Here is a 24,663-nt window from a genome sequence, read left to right on the forward strand (position 1 = left end):
AATTTCATAAAAATGGAGTGTGTAGGTCCTGCAACCCAGCAACCCCAGCTAGAGAATGCTGAGCTATGTGCACAGGGACACATCTGGGATGTTTCCTGAATGACAGGTGATGTTAGAGAACACTTTAAAGTTACCTAATGTCCACCTTCCTGGTGGCTCAGACAGTAAAGAATCTGCCTGCGATGCAAGAGACTCGGGTTTGATCCCTGGGTCAGGAAGATCCCCTGGAGAAGGGAATGGCTACCCAATCCAGTAATCTTGCCTGGAGAATCCCATGGACAGAGAGGCCTGGCAGGCTACAGTCCATGGGGTTGCAAAGAGTTGGACACAATTGAGCGACTAACACTTTCACACTAATGTCTACCTCAGGGACCTGGATAAGGCATGAACACTAGTAAAAAGCAACATGTATTCATACGGACAAAACACACAAACATAACATCCAATGTTGAATGCATAATAATGAAACAAGGGCATGACGCAAAAGAAGATCAAATATTTTCTACGAATATAACTACACACTATACATAAGTTATTCAGAAAACTCCCCACAGAGAGAGCAAAAGACTAGGATAAGATGTAAACATCTTTTACATGTTTGCTTTTCTTTATAATGTTCTAATTCTTTAAACAATCACATTTTGACATATTACCTGCATCATGTCTTCAAGTACAAACCAAGACAAAAATTACTTGAAGCAAGGGTGCTCAAATGCTAACTGGGGTTCATTCTTGTGGTGAGAATATCAGCAATTACAATTTTCCTCTCTGTACCGCTGTATATTTCCAAATCCAAAAAAAAAAAAAAAAAAAGAAGAGAGATGTTTAAATGGTTCTTCCCAGAAACTGCAACTCTGAGTGATCAGCAAAGACAAATCTTTGCTTTGGCCAAAGGCAGGGGCCCTTGGGGAAAGGTTTTATAAAGCTGAAGCAGTTTAAAGGCTCTAGTTCCGCTTTGCTTTATGTTCAGTTTTCATGACAACATCAGCCGTGGATGAGGAATGCAGCCGTCCCAGAGGGTGGCGTATAAAGACAGTCCTGCCTGCTCCTGCTCACGCCCAGTGAACGAAACACACACGGGCGGCATCTTTATTTTCATCCCTGAGGCAGATGGTGTCCCTATGAGGATGCTGTGATCGTAACTCTGGGTGAGCCTTGGGCAGCACGCAACTTAAGGGTGGGTGGGGCTGAAGGGGTCATCGGGCAGGGACTCAGGGTGGTGCTGAGCCTGATGACACGGGAACAGGGGCTTTGGAGGCGAGGTTCATGACAAGCGAGGTGGGGGCATTTAGCAGAGACCAGACAGCACAGCCAGACCACTGGAACCGATCAGTTTAGGGCCGCCACCCCCCAATGAGATCAGAATAAAAGGGCCTTAGAGATGGGCAGGAACTCCCCCAACCATGCCACCTGTTAGGGCTAACTGGCTTCCGTTCCTTGAGGAAAGCCAGAGACACCCGCTGCTGGGCTGTATGCGACCTCTGTCTACTGAATATATGAATGCCATACTTGAATTAGAGGGTGACCGGAAAACTAGCAGGCACAGAATTTGGGGAGCGCAATCACAGGGGTGGAAAGTGCACCTTGCACAGACGCCAAGAGTGACGATGAATTAAAAATCAACCATGAAAGTCACGTTTTCCCGAACGGAGCCACGAAGGCGTGATGATGTCTTCATTAGCCAGGGGACCTGAGCCCCGTGTGGTGTCACCTCTGCCTGCATAAAGAGCTGCATCCCAGGGAGCCCGTGGAAACAAGAAGCCTCGCTCCCCAGTCTGTGCGTCAATAAATCTGCCATGGAAGCCAGGCCAAGCGATGTCAAATAACAGGAAAATATGCGTCTCACCCTGTGACCGAGGAAGTTGGCATCTGAGCAGAAAACCATTCACCCACATGCATAAATGGAATGTGTATATATAAATATGAAAATGCTTCATATTATGCGTATTCTGTAGATGTGGGCAGAACACACACAAGAAAGGATGGTGGAATAATGCAAGAAACATGAAACTAAACAACCATATGTTTCCTGGGAATGTAAATATAAGACATGCACAAGTTACTGAAAGATACACACAAAAATCTGCCCTCTGTGTTACTGCAGGCTCTAGGAAAGGAGATCAGGATAAGATCTCAAAGTCCAACAGGACATGTGCTTTTCTAAATAATGTTTTATTTTTTAAAAGAATAATGCTTTAATATATTGCTGCTATCATTTGCTAAAGTGTAAGCTAGGAAAAAAATAACCTAGAATTCTAAGCTCAGTGAGACCATCTTTCAAAAATAAAAGTGCACGTTCTCAGAAAAATAAGAACGGGACTTGCTGCCAGCAGACTCGCACTACAAGAGGAGTTATGGGAACATACCAGACAGAAAGTGTGTTCTACACAAAGAGATAAAATAGCTGGAGATTGAAAACATGAAGGGAAATTATTATGCTTTTAATATTTATTTTTATTTATTTATTTGACTGCTCTGGGTCTTAGTTGCTGCATTTGGGCTCTAGTTCTCTGACCAGGGATTGAACCCATAGCCCCTGCATTGGGAGCTCAGAGTCTTAGCCCCTAGACCACCAAGGAAGTCCCCACAATTATCACTTTCTTAAGTTTAATTGCCTTAGAGGACAACTAATTACCTAGAGTAACAATACTCCCAACATACTGTGCATTTATGACATCTGTAAAGATAAAATGTATAATAATGCTAATGCTAAGTCACTTCAGTCGTGTCTGACTCTGTGTGACCCCATAAACGGCAGCCCACCAGGCTCCGCCGTCCCTGGGATTCTCCAGGCAAGAACACTGGAGTGGGTTGCCATTTCCTTCTCCAACGCATGAAAGAGAAAAGTGAAAGTGAAGTCGCTCAGTCATGTCCGACTCTTAGCGACCCCATGGACTGCAGCCTACCAGGCTCCTCCATCCATGGATTTTCCAGGCAAGAGTACTGGAGTGGGGTGCCATTGCCTTCTCCGATGTATAATAAGAATAGTACTAATTATGGGCAAGAACAGCTATGAAACGATTGTTGTATTGTCTCTGAGTACATGTGAGGTGGTATAATATTATTGGCGGGTAGACACAGATGAATTAAAGATATATATTCTAAGCCCTCTAGGGCAACCTTACAAAAAAGTTAAAAGGAAGTATACACCAGGAGTCAATAGCAGATAAAAAATGGTATCAAAAATACACAGAAAAATCCAAATGGAGTAAGAAAAGGAGAATATAAGAAGCAAAAAAAATAAATAAATAAAAGTAGATCATGATCTGGTCGGGTGTGTGATCGAGCACGGACATCCTGGCCATCTCCCTCACTCTTCTCTCCACTCCCTCCGTCCCCTCCTCTGCCCCCTCCTCGCCCAGGGACCCTCCCACGCAGACAGTACCTGAAGTCCAGGAAGGCGCAATACAGGAAGATTCGGTTGCTCTCATTGGTGGCCTCAGTGTACTGCCTTTGAGTCTGAAATGAGAGAGGATGGACACACCTCATGATACAGCCAGGAAGACAAGTTGCCAACACTGGTGGGAAAGCCAAATGCTCATGATACAGCCAGGAAGACAAACTGCCAACACTGGTGGGAGAGCCAAACGCTCGCGACCCCCAAGAGTCCAGGTTGTGGACACACAAAGCCCTTGACCTTCCACTGCAACCCTTGTGGACAGAGAAGGTGGGTCACCCAGCCCCATCTCTCACATGGCGCTCCTTTGCCCACAAATCAGGGCTCCTTTGCACTCAGGTCCTTTGCACTTGCTGGGTCCTTCTGCTAGAAAGCTGTTCCCCCAAGACAACCCTCCCTACCTTCAGGTCTCTCCTCAGGAGATCCACCTGCCCATTCAAATCAGTTTCAACCTACCCCTTCCTCTTACTGCATTTTTCATAGTACTGATCACGCAGAATGTTGCATATTTACTTACTTCCTTGTCTACTAGCTTCCTCTCTAGAACCTGCACACAGAGAACCTGTGGCATCTCGTTTCCTCATATCCCCTGTGCCTACCCTAGTGTCTGGCACACAGCACGTGCTTACTAAATACTTATTGAACCAATGAACAAGTGAACAGATCCATCAACAGCCCTGTTACTAGGATTCTCACTCCCCTAAGAGAGAAAGTCTCGTTCCCAGGTTACTCCTGGATGCCAACTCGGGGTATCTGGTATCAGCTGCTCTGCCCTCAGCAACACACAGAGGCTTCTCCAAGAATCTTGCCAGGGAGCTCAGGAAGCCAGCAGCTCCATAGGAAACCAGAATAAACGGTATCTAATCAATTCCCAGTCGATAAATCAAGAACCAGAGATCAAATAGCCAACATCTGTTGGATCATAGAAAAAAACAAGAGAATCCCAGAAGAACATCTACTTCTGCTTCATTGACTACACTAAAGGCTTTGACTGTGTGGATCACAACAAACTGTGGAAAATTCCTCAAGAGATGGGAATACCAGACCACCTTACCTGCCTCCTGAGAAACCTGTCTGCAGGTCAAGAAGCAACAGTCAGAACCAGACATGAAACAACAGACTGGTTCAAAATTTTTTAAAGAGTACATCATGGCTGTATACTGTCACGCTGTTTATTTAACTTATATGCAGAGTACATCATGCGAAATACTGGGCTGGATAAAGCACAAGCTGGAATCAAGATGGCTGGGAGAAATATCAATAACCTCAGATATGCAGATGACACCACTCTTATGGCAGAAAGTGAAGAGGGACTAAAGAGCCTCTTGCTGAAAGTGAAAGAGGAGAGTGAAAAAGCTGATTTAAAACTTAACATTCAAAAAACGAAGATCATGACATCTGGTCCCATCACTTCATGGCAAATAGATGGGGAAACAATGGAAACAGTGAGAGGCTTTATTTTCTTAGGCTCCAAAATCACTGAAGATGGTGATTGCAGCAATGAAATTAAAAGACACTTGCTTCTTGGAAGAAAAGCTATGACAAACCTAGACAGCACATTAAAAAGCTGAGACATTACTTTGCTAACAAAGGTCCATATAATCAAAGCTATGGTTTTTCCAGTAGTTATATATGGATGTGACAGTTGGACCATAAAGAAGGCTGAGCATCGAAGAACAGATATTTTTGAACCGTGATGCTGGAGAAGACTCTTTAGAGCCCCTTGGATTGCAAGGAGATCCAACCAGTCAATTCTAAAGGAAATCAATCCTGAATATTCACTGGAAGGACTGATACTGAAGCTTTAAAGCTTTGGCCATCTGATGCAAAGAGCTGACTCATTAGAAAAGACCCTGATACTGGGAAAGACTGACAGCAAGAGGAGAAGGGGACAAAGAGGACAAGATGGTTGGATGGAATCACTGACTCAACAGACATGAGTTTGAGCAACCTCCAAGAGATGGTAAAGGACAGGGAAGCCTGGAATGCTGTAGTCCATGAGGCTGCAAAGAGTTGGACACGACTGACTGAATAACAACAACAAAGTGAATATAACAAAAAAGAGACAGACTCACAGATATAGAGAACAAGTTTAGTGGTTACCAGCGGGTAGAGGAAAGGGAGGAGGGGCGATTGGCTTAAAACCGAACATTCAAAAAACTAAGATCACGGCATCCGGTCCCATCACTTCATGGCAAAAAGAAGGGTAAAAAGTGGAAGCAGTGACAGATTTTATTTTCTAGGGCTCCAAAATCAGTGCAGACAATGATGATGACTGCAGCCATGAAATTAAAAGATGTTACTCCTTGGAAGGAAAGCTATGACAAACCTAGCTGCTGCTGCCGCTGCTAAGTCGCTTCAGTCGTGTCCGACTCTGTGCGACCCCAGAAACAGCAGCCCACCAGGCTCCCCTGTCCCTGGGATTCTCCAGGCAAGAACACTGGAGTGGGTTGCCATTTCCTTCTGCAATGCATGAAAGTGAAAAGTCAAAGTGAAGTCGCTCAGTCATGTCCGACTCTAGCGACCCCATGGACTGCAGCCTACCAGGCTTCTCTGTCCATGGATTTTCCAGGCAAAAGTACTGCAGTGGGGTGCTATTGCCTTCTCCTGACAAACCTAGACAATGTATTAAAAAGCAAAAACATCACTTTGCCAACAAAGGTTCATATAGTGAAAGTCATAGTTTTTCCAGTAGTCATGTACAGATGTGAGGGTTGGACTGTAAAGATGGCTGAGCACCAAAGAATAAATGCCTTCAAATTGTGATGCTGAAGAAGACTCTTGAGAGTCCCTTGGACAACAAGGAGATCAAACCAGCAGTCTTAAAGGAAATCAACTCTGAATATTCATTGGAAGGACTGATGCTGAAGCTGAGGCTCCAATACTTTGGCCTCCTGTGGCGAAGAGCCAGCTCATTGGAAAAGAGCCTGATGCTGGGAAAGATTGAAGGCAAAAGGAGAAGAGGGCAGCAGAGGATGAAATTGTTAGACAGGATCACTTACTCAATGGACATGAATTTGAGCAAACTCTGGGAGATAGTGAAGGACAGGGAAGCCTGGCGTGCTGCAGTCCATGAGGTTGCAAAGAGTTGGATATGACTTAGTGAGTGAACAACTTAACATGAATAAAATAAGCTACAAGGAGAAAAAATTTTTTAAAAAACAAAACAATAAAATAATAAATAAAAATAAAATAAGCTACAAGGACGGGCTTTCCAGGTGGCACTAGTGGTAAAGAACCTGCCTGCTAATGCAGGAAACACAAGAGATGCAGGTTTGATCCCTGGGTTAGGAAGACCCCTGGAGTAGAAAATGGCAACCCGCTCCAGTATTCTTGCCTGGGAAATTTCATGGACAAGGAAGCCGGGTGGGCTACAGTCCATGAGGTCACAAAGAGTCAGACATGACTGAGCGACTAACACATAAACACAATCCACAAGGATAAGCTGTACAACCCAGGGAATATAGCCAATATTTTATAATAACTGTAAATGGAGTATAACCTTTAAAAAAAAAAAAAAAAAGTGTGGTCTCCACAGAAGCCTCAGCATCCCAGGGCCCCACCACAGAACCCGAAACTCTGGGGGTGGGAACAGCCTCTGGGTTTTCACAAGTACTTGAGGTTCCCACACGAACTTGAGAACCACTAAAAGCTAGCAAGAGGCTCCCTCTTCTGTCCCCTCCTCCTGTCTCGGTCTGCCGTGGCCTTTGTGCTCAGACACAGACAGCCCTGTGGTTGCAGCCATTCAGAACCACAGAAGGTCATTAGCGGGGAAATGGCAACATGTGAAACCCATAAAGTCAAAACTACAATAAGAACCTGGTAGCCCCACCCAGTACCAGCAAGGCTTCCTTGGCCCTGAGTAACACCAGACCTCTTCAGAACACCACTGTGTACCCTTCCCCGCTTCCCTCTCCCCACTGGCAAGCACTAGTTTGTTCTCGATATCTGTGAGTCTGCTTCTCTTTTGTTATAATCACTAGTTTGCTGTATTCTTTTAGGTTCCACCTACAAGTGATATAAGGAGATCTAACCAGTTCATTCTGAAGGAGATCAGCCTTGGGATTTCTTTGGAAGGAATGATGCTAAAGCTGAAACTCCAGTACTTTGGCCACCTCATGCGAAGAGTTGACTCATTGGAAAAGACTCTGATGCTGGGAGGGATTGGGGGCAGGAGAAGGGGACGACAGAGGATGAGATGGCTGGATGGCATCACTGACTTGATGGACGTGAGTCTGAGTGAACTCCAGGAGTTGGTGATGGACAGGGAGGCCTGGCGTGCTGCGATTCATGGGGTCGCAAAGAGTCGGACACGACTGAGCAACTGAACTGAACTGACAAGTGATATCACACAGTATCTGTCTTCCTCTGTCTGACTTATTTCACTTAGCATCATGCCCTCCATCCACGTTGCTGCATATGGCAAAATTTCATTCTTTTTTACGGCTGAGTAAGTATTCCAAAGATCTTCACGCCCCAGATAATCACAATGGTGTGATCACTCACCTACAGCTAGACATCCTGGAATGTGAAGTCAAGTGGGCCTTAGGAAGTACAAAGCTAGGGGAGGTGATGGAATTCCAGTTGAGCTATTTCAAATCCTAAAAGATGATGCTGTGAAAGTGCTGCACTCAATATGTCAGAAAATTTGGAAAACTCAGCAGTGGCCACAGGACTGGAAAAGGTCAGTTTTCATTCCAATCCCTAAGAAAGGCAATGCCAAAGAATGCTCAGACTACCACACAACTGTGCTCATTTCACACGCTAGTAAAGTAATGCTCAAAATTCTCAAAGCCAGGCTTCAGCAATACGTGAACAATGAACTTCCAGATGTTCAAGCTGGTTTTAGAAAAGGCAGAGGAACCAGAGATCAAATTTTTAACATTTTCTGGATCATCAAAAAAGCAAGAGAGTTCCAGGAGAACATCTATTTCTGCTTTATTGACTATGCCAAAGCCTTTGACTGTGTGGATCACAATAAACTGTGGAAAAGTCTGAAAGAGAGGGGAATACCAAACCACCTGACCTGCCTCTTGAGAAACCTGTATGCAGGTCAGGAAGCAACAGTTAGAACTGGACATGGAACAACAGACTGGTTCCAAATAGGAAAAGGAGTACGTCAAGGCTGTATATTGTCACCCTGCTTATTTAACTTCTATGCAGAGTACATCATGAGAAACGCTGGGCTACATGAAGCACAAGCTGGAATCAAGATTGCCGGGAGAAATATCAATAAGCTCAGATATGCAGATGACTCCACCCTGATGGCAGAAAGTGAAGAAGAATTAAAGAGCCTCTTGATGAAAGTGAAAGAGGAGAGTGAAAAAGTTGGCTTACAGCTCAACATTCAGAAAACGAAGATCATGGCATCCGGTCCCATCACTTCATGGGAAATAGATGGGGAAACAGTGGAAACAGTGGCTGACTTTATTTGGGGGGCTCCAAAATCACTGCAGATGGTGACTGAAGCCATGAAATTAAAAGACGCATACTCCTTGGAAGGAAAGTTATGACCCACCTAGACAGCATATTAAAAAGCAGAGACATTACTTTGTCAACAAAGGTCCATCTAGTCAAGGCTATAGTTTTTCCAGTAGTTACGTATGGATGTGAGAGTGGAACTATAAAGAAAGCTGAGTGCAGAAGAATTGATACTTTTGAACTGTGGTGTTGGATAAGACTCTTGAGAGTCCCTTGGACTGCAAGGAGATCCAACCAGTCCATCCTAAATGAAATCAGTCCTGGGTGTTCATTGGAAGGACTGATGTTGAAGCTGAAACTCCAATATTTTGGCCACCTGATGCAAAGAGCTGACTCATTTGAAAAGACCCTGATGTTGGGAAAGATTGAAGGCAGGAGAAGGGGACGACAGAGGATGAGACGGTTAGATGGCATCACCAACTCAATGGACATCAGTTTGGGTAAACTCCAGGAGTTGGTGATAGACAGGGAGGCCTGGCGTGCTGCAGTTCACGGGGTCACAAAGAGTTGGAAATGACTGAGCGACTAAATTGAAATGAAGTATTCCATTGTGTATATATACCACATCTCCTTTATCCATTTGTTAACGGACTTCCATACCCTGGAGATTGTAAATGCTGCTGTGAACATTGGGGTGCGTGTATCTTTTCAAATTAGTGCTCTGGGGTTTTTTTTTAGACATCACCCAGGAGTGGAATTGCTGGGTCATATATATGGCAGTTCTTATTTTCAGTTTTTTATGGAATCTCTATACTATTTTCTGATTCAATCAACATGAACTTGGGCAAACTCTGGGAGACGGTGAGAGACAGGAAGGCCTGGTGTGCTGCAGTCCATGGGGTTGCAAAGAGCCAGACACGACTTAGCAACCGAACAACAACATACCCTTTTCCCCAGTGGTTGCACCAGTTTCCATTCTCACCAACAGCATTTTCCCTTTTCCCCACATCCTCATTTGCTCTTTGTGTTACTTTTTGATGATGGCCATTTTCCGATAGGTGTGATGTGATAACTCCTCAAGGTTTGGATCTACATTTCTCTGGTGACTTGAGATGTTAGGAATCTTTTCACATGCCTGTTGACCATCTGCATTTCCTCTTTGGAAAAACATCTATTCAGTTCTTCTGCCTATTTTTAAATGTCAAATTGTGTGAGCTGTTTGTATACTTTGGATATTAACCCCTTATCAGCCATATCATTTGCAAATACCTTTTCTCCTTCAGTAGGCTGTCTTTCCATTTTGTCATGGCTTCCTTCGCCTTGCAAAAGCTTTTAAGTTTAATTAGGTCCCATTTGTTTACTATGCACCATTTTTAAACAAGGAATGCATTTGTGTGATGCTTGTGTAATGGAATAAACATTAGGGCAGCCAGGACTAGAAGGAGCAAGCCAGCAACGTTGTCCGAGGCCCTGAGGGCTTCCCCAGGAAGAGGAGCCACCCCTTCTCTCATCGCCAGCCCTGCTCTGAGCACGAGGAAGTATTTCCACGTGGGAGCGGAACAGAGACTGGAGCCCTGACCCTCTGACACTGGACCTAAATCACTCTTCAAGGGGAATTTAAAAATCAGGCACAACCCAGAAGCCAAGCGCCTGTGTGGTCGGCAGGGTGGAGAGCAGACGGCGCTCCCCGGGATCTAGGGCCAGGATCACACCCGAAACAGGAAACCCCGTCTGGGTTCCTCCCGGCTGGGCTCCTGCGATGGGAAAAGCAGATCCCCTCCTTCTGTTTGGAATCTGCAGCCAAAATGGAACAAAGGCTCTCAGCACGCCTCCAGGAAAGACTAGACAGTTCCCAGGAGCACAGGAGGAAGGAAGGGCGTGTGTGAACGCACCGGGCATGGTGCTGCCTGAGAAAGGAGGGCGGGTCCGCCAGGTCATGGCCCACTTTCCCAGAGAGATGTGGGAGATGCTGTCTGGCCATCGTGAAAACCATCCCCATCAGTCATCCCAGGACCCAGGAAACGGGGGTCCCCATTGGGAAGGGGGAAAAGCAGCAGCCACCTTGACCTCCCTGGGCCCTGAGGCTGAGGACCCTGCAGAGCCCTGCGGTCCACAGGGAAAGTCTGATTCTTCACCAGACATCTCTTCCTAAGCACCAAAGTCCCATGGGGAAAAGGCTACATGGGCCCCAGGGAACGTCTCCTATGGGATCTGAGACTCCCGCAAACAACCATAAGGGTTTCCCATTTGGGGAGAAGCAAGTGGGATTAATCAGGTGTTCACTGTCTGCTGCAGGTTCGGCAAGAGGTCTCTATCTGAGAGACACACCTTAGAAGAGAGAAAATCTACCCCACAGCAGCCTATGAATGTTCCTCATTTAGAAACTTGCTTGCTTTTCATTCAAGGACAATTGTCCCTGGGTATTCATGGGGGACTTGTTCTAGGACCCCCGAGGACACCCAAATCCATGGATGCGCAAGTGCCTTATACAAAACGGTGTGGTTTTTGCATATAACCTACACACATCCTCCCATATACTTTTTTTTAAAATCTTGGATTGGCTTTATCGAGAATCATTGAAAATTCTAACCATAGAATAATCAGTATAGAGTCTATTCACTGAGCGCCTATTACGGATTGAACATGGTAGATGAGTACTTACAACTTTTAATTCACAATACCGCTCTGAAGTAGGAATCGTTACTCCCACTTTATGTATTAGAAAAGATCATTTGCTTAAAATCTCAGGAGAGCATCTAAAAATGTCGTGATTCAGCCAGGGCTTCATGCTATTGATATGTGTCTGTAAGACACGTTATCCCACCAGCACCCTCATGAAATTCTTAATAATTAAGAGATAAACCATAAAACAAACAATAAAATTCAAAAGCTACATCATATCCATGTCACTTTCCATATCATTTTGGGCTTTTGCTTTGTGCCATTGGGCATCTATTTCTATGGGGGTTGTTTTGTTTTTTTGTTTGTGGTCAGATACAGACATGCTGCAGTCCATGGGGTTGCAAAGGGAGACTCGACTGAGCGACTAAACAACCACAGAGGCCCTTTAAATGAGATGAGAGCATCACTTGCCAAACTGCCCTCGAACTAGGAGGCAGGATCTGCTCATTCCTATCCCAGTTGCTGTGGGACTGAGGAGAGCTTCACAAGCAAGGTCAATGCCTTCCTTTATCATCTAGGCAGACAGGACAGTATATCTGGAGGGGGAGGGGGGGCAAGTAGAGTTGCTTTACAATGGTGTGTTAGTTTCTGCTGTACAACGACGTGAGTTGGCTATATGTATACACACATCCCCTCCCCTCATGGACCTCCCTCCCAGTGCCCACCCCACCCCTCTAGGTCGTTGCAGAGCCCCGAGCTGAGCTCCCTGTGCTGTGCGGCAGCTTCCCACGAGCTGTCTGTTTCACACACTGTGGTGTATAAATATCAATGCGACTCTCTCAGTTTGTCCCACCCTCTCCTTCCCTGCTGTGTCCACACGTCAGGTCTCTATGTGTGCGTCTCTATTTCTGCCCTGCAAATAGGTTCATCTGTACCATTTTTCTAGATTCCACATGTATGCATTAATATATGAGATTTGTTTTTCTCTTTCTGATTTATGACAGACTCTAGGTTCATTCATCTCTCAACAAACGACCCAATTTTGTTTCTTTTATGACTGAGTAATGTTCCACTGTATATATGTACCACATCTTCTTTATTCATTCATCTGCTGATAGACATGTACATTCTTTCCATGTCTTGGCTATTGTGAATAGGGCTGCAATGAACACCGGGATGCAAGTGTCTTTTTGAATTATGGGTTCTCTCAGGTTTATGCCCAGTAGTGGGATTGCTGAGTCACATGGTAGTTCTATTTGTATTTTCTTAAGGAACCTCCGTAGTGTTTGCCATAGTGGCTGTATCAACTTACATTCCCATTAACTGAACAAGAGGGTTCCCTTTTCTTCATACCCTTTCCAGCATTTATTGTTTGTAGATACTTCTGATGATGGCCATTCTGACCAGTGTGAGGTGACACCTCATTGTTTTGATCTGCATTTCTCTAATAATTAGTGAGAAATGGGGTGTTTCCCACCATATCAATAAACAAGGATGTTACACCTATCAGCAATTCCGGCCCTCCAAATGTGAGTTTCTGAGCCCAGAGGGGGCCCAGGAAGAATGAGGCCTGTGATTTGGCAGCAAGCTGCAGCCACTCCCTACTGTGAGCACCGAGGAGCCTGGGGATACAAAAAAAAAACAGGATGCTCGCCCCAGAGAGCTGAGATGCATACGAAAGGAATGATTTCAGTAAGCCCAGACTCTTACATCTTCCCATATATAGAAAAGTACTAAAGTCCTTAACTTGAGATATCTGGTTTTCCTCAATATTTTGTTGTTCAACCTACCTGCCCCTTGTTGCCAATGTCTATATAACCTGACTCCTTCCCACCAGCTCCTCAGAACAGTTCTCTTGGGGTCACTTGAGATGCTGTGTCCCAGGCTTGAAGTCCTAAAAATCCCCACCAAACAAAACATAACTCTCAACTTTTAGGTTGTGACTATTGTTTCCAGTCAACATTAGTGATGCTCAGCATCTAATCAAAAAATACATAGAAACAAATGACCACAAAGACACAACAACCCAAAACCTATGGGGTGCAGCAAAAGCAGTTTTAAGAGGGAAGTTTATAACGATTCAATCCTACCTCAAGAAACAAGAAACATCTCAACTAAACAACCTAAATTTATACCTAAAGCAACTAAAGAAGAACAAACCAAACCCAAAGTTAGTAGAAGGAAAGAAATCATAAAAGTCAGCACAAAAATGAAACAGAAATGAAGAAAACATTGGCAAAAATTAATAAAACTAGGACTTCCCTGGTGGCCTAGTGGTAAAGAATCCACCTTCCATTGCAGGGGACATGAGTCTGGGCCCCAGTCAGAGAGCTAAGATCCCACATGCCCCGGGGCCAAAAAACAAAAACATAAAACAGAAGCAATATTGTAACAAATTCATAAAGACTGTAAAAATGGTCTATATGAAAAAAAAATCTTGAAAAAAAATCAATGAAACTAAAAGCTGATTCTTTGAGAAGATAAACAAAATTGATAAACCTTTAGCCAGACCCATCAAGAAAAAAGAGAGTTCAAATCAATAAAGTTAGAGATGAAAACGGAGAAATTGCAACTGACACCACAGAAATACAAAGGATCATAAAAGACTACTATAAGCATGCATAGGCCAATAAAATGGACAACCTGGAAGAAATGGACAAATTCTTAGAAAGGTACAAATTTCCAAGACTGAACCAAGAAGAAATAGGAAATACAAACAGACAAATCACAAGTAATAAAATTGAAACTGTAATTAAAAATCTTTCAACAAAGTCCAGAACCAGTTGAGTTCACAGGCAAATTCCATCAAACATTTAAAGAGCTAACACCCACCCTTCTCAAACTCTTCCAAAAACTGCAGAGAAAAGAACACTCTCAAGTTCATTCTATGAGGTCAACATCATCCTGATACCAAAACCAGACAAAGATATCACAAAAAAAGAAAATTACTGATCAATATCACTGATAAACATAGACACAAAAGTCCTCAACCAAACACTGGCAAACAGAACCCCACATTAAACAGAACACATTTAAAAGGATCATACACTATGATCTAGTGGGATTTATCCCCTGGATGCATGGATTCTTCAAAATAAGCAACTCCCATATACTTTAAATCATCTGTAGTTTATGTATAATCCTAATACAATGTAAATGCTATGCAAATAGTTGTCAGTGCAAGGCAAATTGATATTCTTTTTTGGAACTTTCTGAAATTTGTTTACAATATTCTCCATCTGAGGTTGGTTGTTTCTATGGATGTGGAACTGGCAGATATGGAGGGCCAACTGTATATAGTTAAACTTATGCATTAGTTGGAAGGACACTTGTCTATCACTGTGCCAAGAAACACACATGGAGCACTATGTCCCTTAATTTGACACTTAGTAAAGCAAAGGCGGACCAGAAAGAAGGCTGAGCACCAAAGAATTTATGCTTTCAAACTGTGGTGCTACAGAAGACTCTTGAGAGTCCCTCAGACAGCAAGGAGATCAAACCAGTCAATCCTAAAGGAAATCAACCCTGAATACTCATTGTAAGGACTGATGCTGAAGCTGAAGCTCCAAGACTTTGGCCACCTGATGCAAAGAGCTGACTCATTGGAAAAGACCCTGATGCTGGAAAAGATTGAAGGCAGGAGGAGAAGGGGATGACAGAGGATGAAATGGTTAGATGATGTCACCAAGTCAATGTGAGCTTAAGCAAATTCAGGTAGACGGTGAAGGACAGGGAAGCCTGGCATGCTGCAGTCCAGGGGGTCTCAGAGAGTTGGACATGACTGAGCAACTGAAGAATAGAAGCAATGGCAGGGGTCTTAGCGCACCCCCGCCCCCCACCCAGAGCTGCAGGCATGTGTGCACGGCTGTTAGTCAGCACGAACCCTTCAAGGCCCACCAGCCAACAGAAGCTCCTTTGGGCTTAAGTTTGTCTGTCCTGTCTGTGGACAGACACGTCCTGACTACACGATGCATGGATGGCCCCAGAGGCGCTAACATACACTTGTTCTCATCCTCAGAGGACAGCTGGGCCTCAGTCCCAGATGGACCCCAGCCTCCCGACCTGCCTCTTCCCTCCACGTGCAGCTGAGCACAGCCGGAGACACCGAGAAGGGCCTGGGCGGGACACATCAGCACACCCATGGCCATCAGGAGCGGGTCAGAGATGCCCACCAAGGACCCCATCCAGAGGCCTGGGGACGGCGGAGTCCCACACCTGCAGGAAACTTGAGTTTTTCCGCCTTCACTGTCCCTGTGGAGTTCTGGGCAGGGGCAGGTCTGGTGACAGAAGGGAATTAAATTCTAAATGTGATCCTCTGTGATCTCCAGACCCAAGTCCTCTCTCCTCTGTTAAATCTCATGGGTCCAGTGTGAGGCCCCCAGCCTCTTGATTCTCACATTCATGGTTTATATTCGGTGTGTAAACCTACAAGGCAGGTGAGAGAAACATGCAGAGAGAAAATTGCTTTGCTGCTTCCAGCAAAAAAAAAAAAGGAAAAAACCCAAGAAGTTACACAGGAATCTGGAATTAGAACAGCCTGCTTCAAATTGAACAGAAAATGTTCTCACATCATCCCTGTGGCCCAGGTAACAGGAGTCAGGACTGTCTCAGTGGACAATGTGCTGACATAAACTATACACATCCCCAGGCCTGTTCCCACATGTGGTATTTACAGCTGCGATGTCTCAGAGAGATGGGTCCCAGGGAAGGCAGAGTGCGGGGCAGAAAACAGAAGCAGAAAGAGGCAGGAATGTGTGGGGACGAAGGCAGCTGTGAGCTCTTGTCAGCCTGGAGGTTGGGGTTCTTTCTAAAAGTCTCCATCCCTATTTCACATGAATGGGCTGCAAAGATGCTTGTTTTTTGTTGTTGCTGGTTGTTTGGGGTTTTTTTTTTTGGCTGTGCTGAGTCTTTGTTGCTAGGCCAGCTTTTCTCTAGTTGTGACAAGTAGGGGCCCCTCTCTACTTGTGGTGCCCAGGCTTCCGATTGTGGTGGGTTCTCTAGTTGCAGAGCGTGGGCTCTAGGGCATGCAGGCTCAGTAGCTGCGGCATTTGGGCTTAGCTGCCGTGTGGCATGTGGGATCTTCCCGGGCTGGGGATGGAACTCGAGTCCCCTGCATTGGCGGGTGGATTCTTAACCGCTGGACCACCAGAGAAGTCCAGATTCTTGCTTGTAAAACACAAGGAAAACCTTGTGTTGAGCCACACACTCAGGACTATTTGATGCTAGACAGCTGTTTATTCATGGCTCACAAGAGTCTGGGGTCACTACATAGGTTTGCTTCCAGTTTGACTGAAATATTAAAGAACAAAGGCAACTGCCCTGGTCTCAGATCCCTCATGTTTATCCCCACCTCCCTCCTCACCCACTTATTCCCCCCTCAAGTTAACACAGAGACAGCAGGTGTCCCCAGAAAACCCCCAGGGAACGGTGCCTCACAGACCTCAGAGCCAGGCCAGCTATACCCAAAAGGGGCACCTTGACCCTGGAGGGTTTAAATCTCAGAGGAGACCCTCTTTGCCCTCTCCTTCCTAATCCAAGAGGGGAGAACGGAAGACACCTAAGGAATTGTCTGAATTAGGACAAGTTCACTCAAGTAGCAAAAATATCTTTTCTATGGAAAACATGAAATCCTTGTTTTTCTGGGATCATCTCCTCCCATGAGAAAATATACGCCTTAAAAAAAGAAATAAATGCCATTATTTTTCTTACAGTGCCTCAAAATACATTCTGTATGAACCCATGAGCCTGAGCTAATGATATCACCATAATATACAGGGTGGATTTTCAGAAAGAAAATGAGTTATAAAGACACATCCTGACAATCAGCAAGTAGATGAGTGGGGCAGAGCAGAGACCCAGAGGCAGCTCCACACAAATCCAGTGACCTGGCGTTTGACAAAAGAACAAAAGTAATTTAATGAAGGAAGGCTAGCTATTTCACTAAATAATGCCAAAGCAACTGGACATCCATAGGACAATCAGTCAATCAATAATCCAACCTAAAGCCCAACCTTACACAAAAATTAACAGAAAATAGATCCTACATTAAATGTTTAAGATAATTTTTATTTATCTATTTATTTTTGGCTGTGCTGTCTTCACTGCTGTGCAGGCTTTTCCCTAGTTGTGGCAAGGAGGGTCGCTCTCAAGCTGTGGTATGTCTGCTTCTCCTTGCAGGGGCCTCCCCTGTTGCAGAGCACGGTTCCTAGGGCAAGTGGGCTTCGGTAGTTGTGGCACATGGGCTCAGCAGTCGCAGTTCCCTGGCCTCTAGAGTGCAGGCTCAGCAGTTGTGGCACAGGGGCTTAGCTGCCCCGTGGCATGTGGGGTCTTCCCGGACCAGGGGTAGAACCCATGTCCCCCTGCACTGGCAGGCGGGTTCTTTACCAGTGAGCCACGAGGGAAGCCCTTCATTAAATCTAAAACATAAAACTAGAAAACGTTTAGAAGATAACAGGAGAAAACCTTCAGTACCTAGAGTTCATTAAAGAGTACTGAGCTATGACGCCAAAAATACATGCCATAAAATTGAAAAATAAATAAATCGGGCTTCATAAAAACTAAACACTTCACACTCTGTGGAAGACCCTGTTAAGAGGATAAAAAGATGAACTACAGCCTAGGAGAAATATTTGCAAACCATACATCTGACAGAGGAGTCATATCAAGCATACATAAAGGATTCTCAAAACTCAATTGTTTAAAAAAAAAAAAAAAGAATCCAATTAGAAAAGGGAGAAAAGGCATGAACAGACATTTCACTGAAGAGGATACACAGATGGCAAATAAGCAGAAGACAAGATTTTCAGCATCACTAACCCTCAGGGAAATTCAAATTCAGACCACAATGAGAACAACTCAAATAAAAGACTGAACCGAACACTGGCAAAGATGCAGAGAAACTAAATTGCTCATACACTGCTGGTGGGAATGTGAAATGGCGCAGCCACTCTAAAAAAGAGTTTGGAAGTTTTAAGAAATATTGAAAATACTTATCCCATGATCCTGCAATTGTACTCCTGGGAAAATAGAAACTACTTCCACGCAAGAAGTAGAATTACAGCTTTACTTGTAATAATCAAAACCGGGTAACAACTAAAACATCCCTCAGTGGGTGACTGGCTAAACACAATGCAGTTTATCTAGACCCCAGATGACTATTTGGCCAAAAGGGTTTAAGCTAGTGATACACGTTGACAGTTTGCATGGATCTCATGGGCATTAAGTTGAGTGAAGAAAGCCAGTTTCAAAAGGCGACATCTGTATGCTTCTATTTAGGCACCCTTTTCAAAATGACAAAACCATAAAGACGGAAAACAGATTGTTGGTTGCCAGGAATGAGGGATGGTGAGGGGAAGGAAGTACAGCCAAAGGAGATGTTTTGGGTGGTAAGATGGTTCTGCACCTTGATTTCAGTGATGTTCTGGTGAATCGAGCATTATCCCAAAACAAATGGTTTTAAAACCCCATTTTCAGGACAGAAATAGAGATGCAGATGTAGAAAACAGATGTGTGGACCCAGTGTTGTGGAGGAAAGAGGGGGGATGAATTGGGAGACTGAGACTGACATATATACACTACCATCTCTATAGGTAGATGTAAATAGATAGCTCATGGGATGGTACCATACAATCCGCTGTATAGCAGGGAGCTCAGCTCCACAGCTCTGTGATGACCCAGATGGGTGGGATGAGGCAGCTGCAGAGAGGGTCAAGAGGGAGGGGTTACATGTATACATAGAGCTGATTCACTTTGTTGTACAGCAGAAACTAACACCACATTGTAAAACAACTCTACCCCAATTAAAAAAAAAAAAATAAGTTTAGCATCGGATCAGCAATCACCCAGCCAAGCTTTCTAGCTGGAATAAACACAACTCAAGCAGGAGATAAAATGTCCCCAACCATTAAGCCGGGGATTTTAATATTTAAGCCTCATTTTGATTAGATGAAATCTGCAGAGGAACACAGAAGTTTGTCAGTAAGCCAGCTAAGGGGGTCACAGGTGATATACTGTTACTCTCCTTGCTGGGGACAATACTACCGGATTTGTAGTTATCCTTCCTTCCTCCCAGTACCTTGGATCTCAACTATTTGTCACCATGTATGAGTCCCAGGCAAGCCCAGCACAGACAGATGCAGGCAGACCCTGGCGTAGGCTGGGTAGGCTCCCTCACTTCCTCCCCGGGGCCTCCTTCCATCTCCCGGGGCCCTGGTTGCTACATTAACGCCCATCTTTGCATCCTGAGATGTGTGTGTTTTGTTCCCACTTTGAAGCACAAGTATCTCTTGTGTGGTCTGGGCCAGAACAAAGGGAAGCGATGGCCCCACAGAGGGTCGGTCCACAGGCTTCCGTGCCCCGCCCCTCCATGTCAGAGTCCATCCCACACCCACATCAAAGTGGTCAGCTTTTGCCTCCAGGTCTCCTTCTGGAAAATTTTTCTTCCCACATGCTTCTTGCTCATAGAATATTTGTGTTAAAAAATTTTTTCCCTGGATACCTGGGTTGAATTTTTCAAAGATACTTCACAAACTTTAATGTTATTTGAACTGTGATACAAGAAGGGAAAAAAAGAAGCTAGACTTAAAATATGGCTTCAACACTGATCTGTTTGATCTTCCTCAAATGAACTTGCTGCCCTTCTCTCCCGCCCTGACAACTGTCTCCACGAAGGGAAAAGGAAGGGCGGTGGTCCCTAAATCAATCAACTACATCGATTCTTGCTCTCACCCAGTGGAATGTTTTCCTACAGCCTGAAAAGCTTCCAGGACTATAAACTCAACTATAATCTCGAATGTACCTCTGAAAAGAGTTTTCAATTAAAACAGGTGAATGGTGCCTCATGTATATGCATCCTCAGATGGGAGGGAAAAATATAATTTTCATATCACAAACTACAAAGCAGAACTCTCAGCGTAAAAACTTTTAGGATTTGCACATAATCAGGAAATTTCAATTACAGGTATGCCCCTGGGGGTCACATGGGCAGGTCCCAGGGAGTGTAATACTTTAATTTCTATGCAAATAACAAGATAGGTTTAAAGGTTATAAAATTCTGATCTGTTTTACAGCCTGGTTCTGTGGCTGTTAATAATAATAAATCAGGTTTGCAGCCTTTAACCCTCTAATAAACCACATTAAAATGATGTTATTTTTCATGAATGAAGAGCAATTTTACTTAGAAAAGAAAGTAGGAGTTTAGAAGCCCACAATTTGCATTCTTGAACAGTCTAAGAACTCTCTTTAGTGTGTACTGTGAGACATTCCTGTTAATCGTCTTTGCTTCCCACATTCCTGTTTGCTATTCTATTTTGCTAGCTCATATATTATATATGAAAGTGACACTGAAAGTCGCTCAGTCGTGTCTGACTCTTTGTGACCCCGTGGACTATACAGTCCGTGAAATTCTCCAGGCCAGAATACTGGAGTGGGTAGCCTTTCCCTTCTCCAGGGGATCTTCCCAATCCAGGGATTGAACCCAGGTCTCCCGCATTGCAGGCGGATTCTTTACCAGTTGAGCCACAAGGGAAACCCAGGAATACTGGAGTGGGTAGCCTATCCCTTCTCCAGGGAAGCTTCCTGACCCAGGAATTGAACCAGGATCTCCTGCATTGCAGGCGGATTCTTTACCAACTGAGCTATCAGGGAAGCCATACAGTTTAACCCAAATTTCCCCAGGCCTTAAACTCACAAATGTAAAAACATTCTTTTCTTAAAGCAAGAGAGAATGCATAAAACCTTTCCCTTGAAGTTCTCTTCCCATATATTAAAAGCCTACCTTTGAAAAGGGTAAAACCATGACTCTCAAACAGATAAACTGGGTTGGCCAAAAAGTCCATTTGAGTTTTTCCATATGATGTTGTAGAATTAAAATGAATTATTGTCGTTTAGTGGCTAAGTCATGTCCAACTCTGCAACCCCATGGACTGTAGCCCACCGGGATCCTCTGTCCATGGGATTTCCCAGGCAAGAATGCTGGGGTGGGTGGCCATTTCCTCCTCAAGGGGATCTTCCAGACCCAAGGATCCAACCCGAGTCTCCTGCACGGTCAGGCGTATTCTTTACCATCTGAGCCAGCAGAGAAGCCATATAAAATGAATATCTATAAACTATATTATCTAACTCATTAATGAATGAAGCAATCATTAAATGTTAGTATCACTTCAAAGGAAAATTCAAAGAATCATGCATCTATGAGACCATCAGGAACACTCAAATAAATTTACTTAATAGATACAAAACTGGCAAAACGGTGTTGCAATCCACAGGGATATGAATCATCTCGCTGACACTCCGTCTCTGCCAGACAACATTTGCATTTCAATGGGAAGAATTAAAGATTTCAATGTGAACAGTTCACAGAAAATGATTTTGTAAGCCAGATCCCGAAGGTCCTAAAATATGAACACGACCAATTACTTGTGAAATGAACACCTGTTATTCTCATGGTATAAAAGCCATTTGAGATTTTTTTTTCCAAACCACCATGTTTGCTTCAACACAAGGCTCTTACTTAAAGATAAACCTCTTCCTGATCTGGCATAGTACTTTGCTAGAATTTAGCAGCATTGGATCAAGAAGCATTTCCAAGAAAAAAAAAAAAAAAAACACTTCTCATTTGTCGTGATGTAAATACGACAAAAAGGAAGATGCAAATGTGAGTGCACAGGACAACGAAAGAAAAAGCCAACAGACGGCAGCGAGGAGGGGATCCGGCCGGTGAACACTCCTGGTTCTGCCATGACAGCGGCAGTGCCATGAGGAATGTCGGAAAGGCAAATGCAAGAAACACTGGAAATGATGTTTTGGAAAACCCACACCCTACAGGGGAGGTCTCAGTGCCTGGATCTGAGAGAGAACAGGCCCAGGCTCTGTGCATGTGAGGGGACCCTGCGGCTGGCGGAATATCCCTCAAGTGAGTTCTGTGCTGTGAACAAGGGCTGAGATGCCTGGGGCGCAGCTCCTGAACGCACTGCGCAGGGAGCGCTCAGTCCACCACAGGATCAGCCGGTCCGGTGGGTGATGTCACAACTGTCCTTCACCCCTCCAGAGGCTCCTATGATCCCCTAAAGAGTTCATGAAACCGTCTTCCTGACTCGATTCCATAAAGCCACCAAGAAAGGATAGCACCCTTGATTCCCATTACTCTGGATGCTCGGAATCTGCCCTCACACCTCTCGGTTTCCCCCGACTTCACTCTAGTGGGTCTCTCCTCACTCTCCTTTTCTCTCGACAGCTCCACGTGACTTGGGTCTAAGCTAATCCATGCACCTTCACCTCCTGATCATTCACTGAAAGAGAAGTCCGTCGGCCCCTGGAGGAGGAAAGCCCTGGAAGCGTCGCTGGCTATTCTGTGACGGTGAACAGGAGCAGTCACTCCGCCTCCACAAAGACCAGTGCTCCTGCCCCAAGCAGAAGTTGTGCTGAGTCCAGGCGCAGACGAGAGAGATGAATGAGGAGTGACTACAACGGTCAGTGGAGTGGCAGGAGGCTAGGCAGGAGCACCCCCAGAACAGCTCAGGACCCCAGCCCTTCCAGAGCTGAACTCAGTGCAGGCTCTCGGGCCCTCCTGCAGCTGCAGCCCCACCTGTCTTCCTCCAGCCCTTAAGCCGGCTTCTGGGATGAGACTCAGAGTAGCCAGAGACGGAATGTGAGCACCTGGGTGGAGGTGGCCACCTCCAGAGGGCATCACTTACAGGCAAAGCTTTTCCACCATGTGGTGTGGGCAGTGACCTCCCTCAGCTCTGCTCCTGGGACCCCCCTCCCCTCCCGACACTTTGTCTTTCTTGGTCTTACCAACAGACCCCAGGAGTCATCTGGAAATTCTCAGATCAGTACTCACCAGGTCGGGCTACAAAAGATGAGATTTCTGCAGAAATGTGAGGAAGAGGAGAACTCAGTGTGAACCATTTAATTAAAAACTGCTGGGTGAGATATGGGTTTGGAAACATACTTTGAAACAAGCCTGAGTCCCTTCTCAGGTGAGTATTTCATTTCATTGTCCCAGGCATCCTGGAAAAGGGAAGCCCCTCTCTTCCCTTACATATTATTTACTCGCTAAGTCATGTCCGACTCTTTTGCGAACCCAAGGACTATAGCCTGCCAGGCTTCTCTGTCCATGGGATTTCCCAGGCAAGAATACTGGAGTGGGTTGTCATTTCTTTCTCCAGAGGATCTTCCTGACCCAGTGATCAAACCCATGTCTCCTGCATTGCCAGGTGGATTCTTTCCCACTGAGCCACCAGGGGAGTGCCTTCCTTTAAATAGCTCCTTATTAGTGAAGAAAGGTTAAGAAGCTTTAGAAATTCAGACATTTACTGCTGTCCCAAAGATCTTACACTCCAGACAAGTCTATGTCGTTACTCAGATTTCCCAGTCTGTTTCAACAGAGGATTCTCGATGGAAATTTATCATTTAAATACAAACACCCAAGTTCTGTGTCAAATCAAATTGTAGAAAAGACAGTGAAGTATGCCAGCAGCCTTTGTTGGAATCTATTGAAAGAGACAATGAATTCTCATTTCCTGGGGTGTATCGGCAGAATCTTCAATGTTACACTGGTACGGCCTCACCAAGAAGACCGCGTCCTTGTTCCTCCAGCTAAACACAGATGGTGAACATCAGAAGTGGAGGACCATAGGAGTGGTTCACAGCATCTGGAAATCTGGACTAGAAAATCCAACTCAAACTGTAGTTGGAGCAACCCCAGAACACCTGGCTGCCCAGTTCACAGCACTTCCTGCCACAAACGCAGCCAGTGAGTTTTGAGAACTGCATTGATGATAATGATGTGGTGATGGTGGTGATGATGGTGATAATTCTTGTGGAAAAGACAAGAGGTCTGCTGTTCTATTGCATAACGGGCCACCAGCAGCCACAAGTGCAGTGCTGTCCCAGACGTTGTTTTCATCGTTTACTCCCTAAGTCTTGTCTGACTGTTTTGTGACTCCATGGATTGCAGCACACCAGACTCCTCTGTCCATGGGATTTCCCAGGCAAGAGCACTGGAGTGGGTTGCCATTTCCTTCTCCAGGGGATCTTCCTGACTCAGGGATCCAACCCGCATCTCCTGCACTGGCAGGCAGATTCTTTACCACTGAGGCAACTGGGAGTTGCTAAATTCCCAGCTTTCTGCACAAATTCTTGGAACCTCGTAGATCCAATACACACTCCAAATACCTTGCAAATGAAGCATCTTTGCCTAGTTTCACAGGGATGAGACAGAG

The 24,663-nt window shown here is 44.9% G+C and overlaps 1 protein-coding gene across 2 annotated transcripts in view; it reads right to left on the reverse strand.

Annotated features, from left to right (window-relative positions):
- Positions 1-24,663, reverse strand: part of ADGRD1 (adhesion G protein-coupled receptor D1) — a 175,595-nt gene that overhangs the window by 56,327 nt on the left and 94,605 nt on the right. For both annotated transcript variants that reach the window (XM_005217662.5, NM_001034564.2), the window contains 1 exon segment: positions 3,386-3,459. In XM_005217662.5, coding sequence (XP_005217719.2) covers positions 3,386-3,459 — 74 coding nt within the window.

This window comes from Bos taurus, chromosome 17 (assembly GCF_002263795.3).
Source record: "Bos taurus isolate L1 Dominette 01449 registration number 42190680 breed Hereford chromosome 17, ARS-UCD2.0, whole genome shotgun sequence".
NCBI classification, from domain to species: Eukaryota; Metazoa; Chordata; class Mammalia; order Artiodactyla; family Bovidae; genus Bos; species Bos taurus.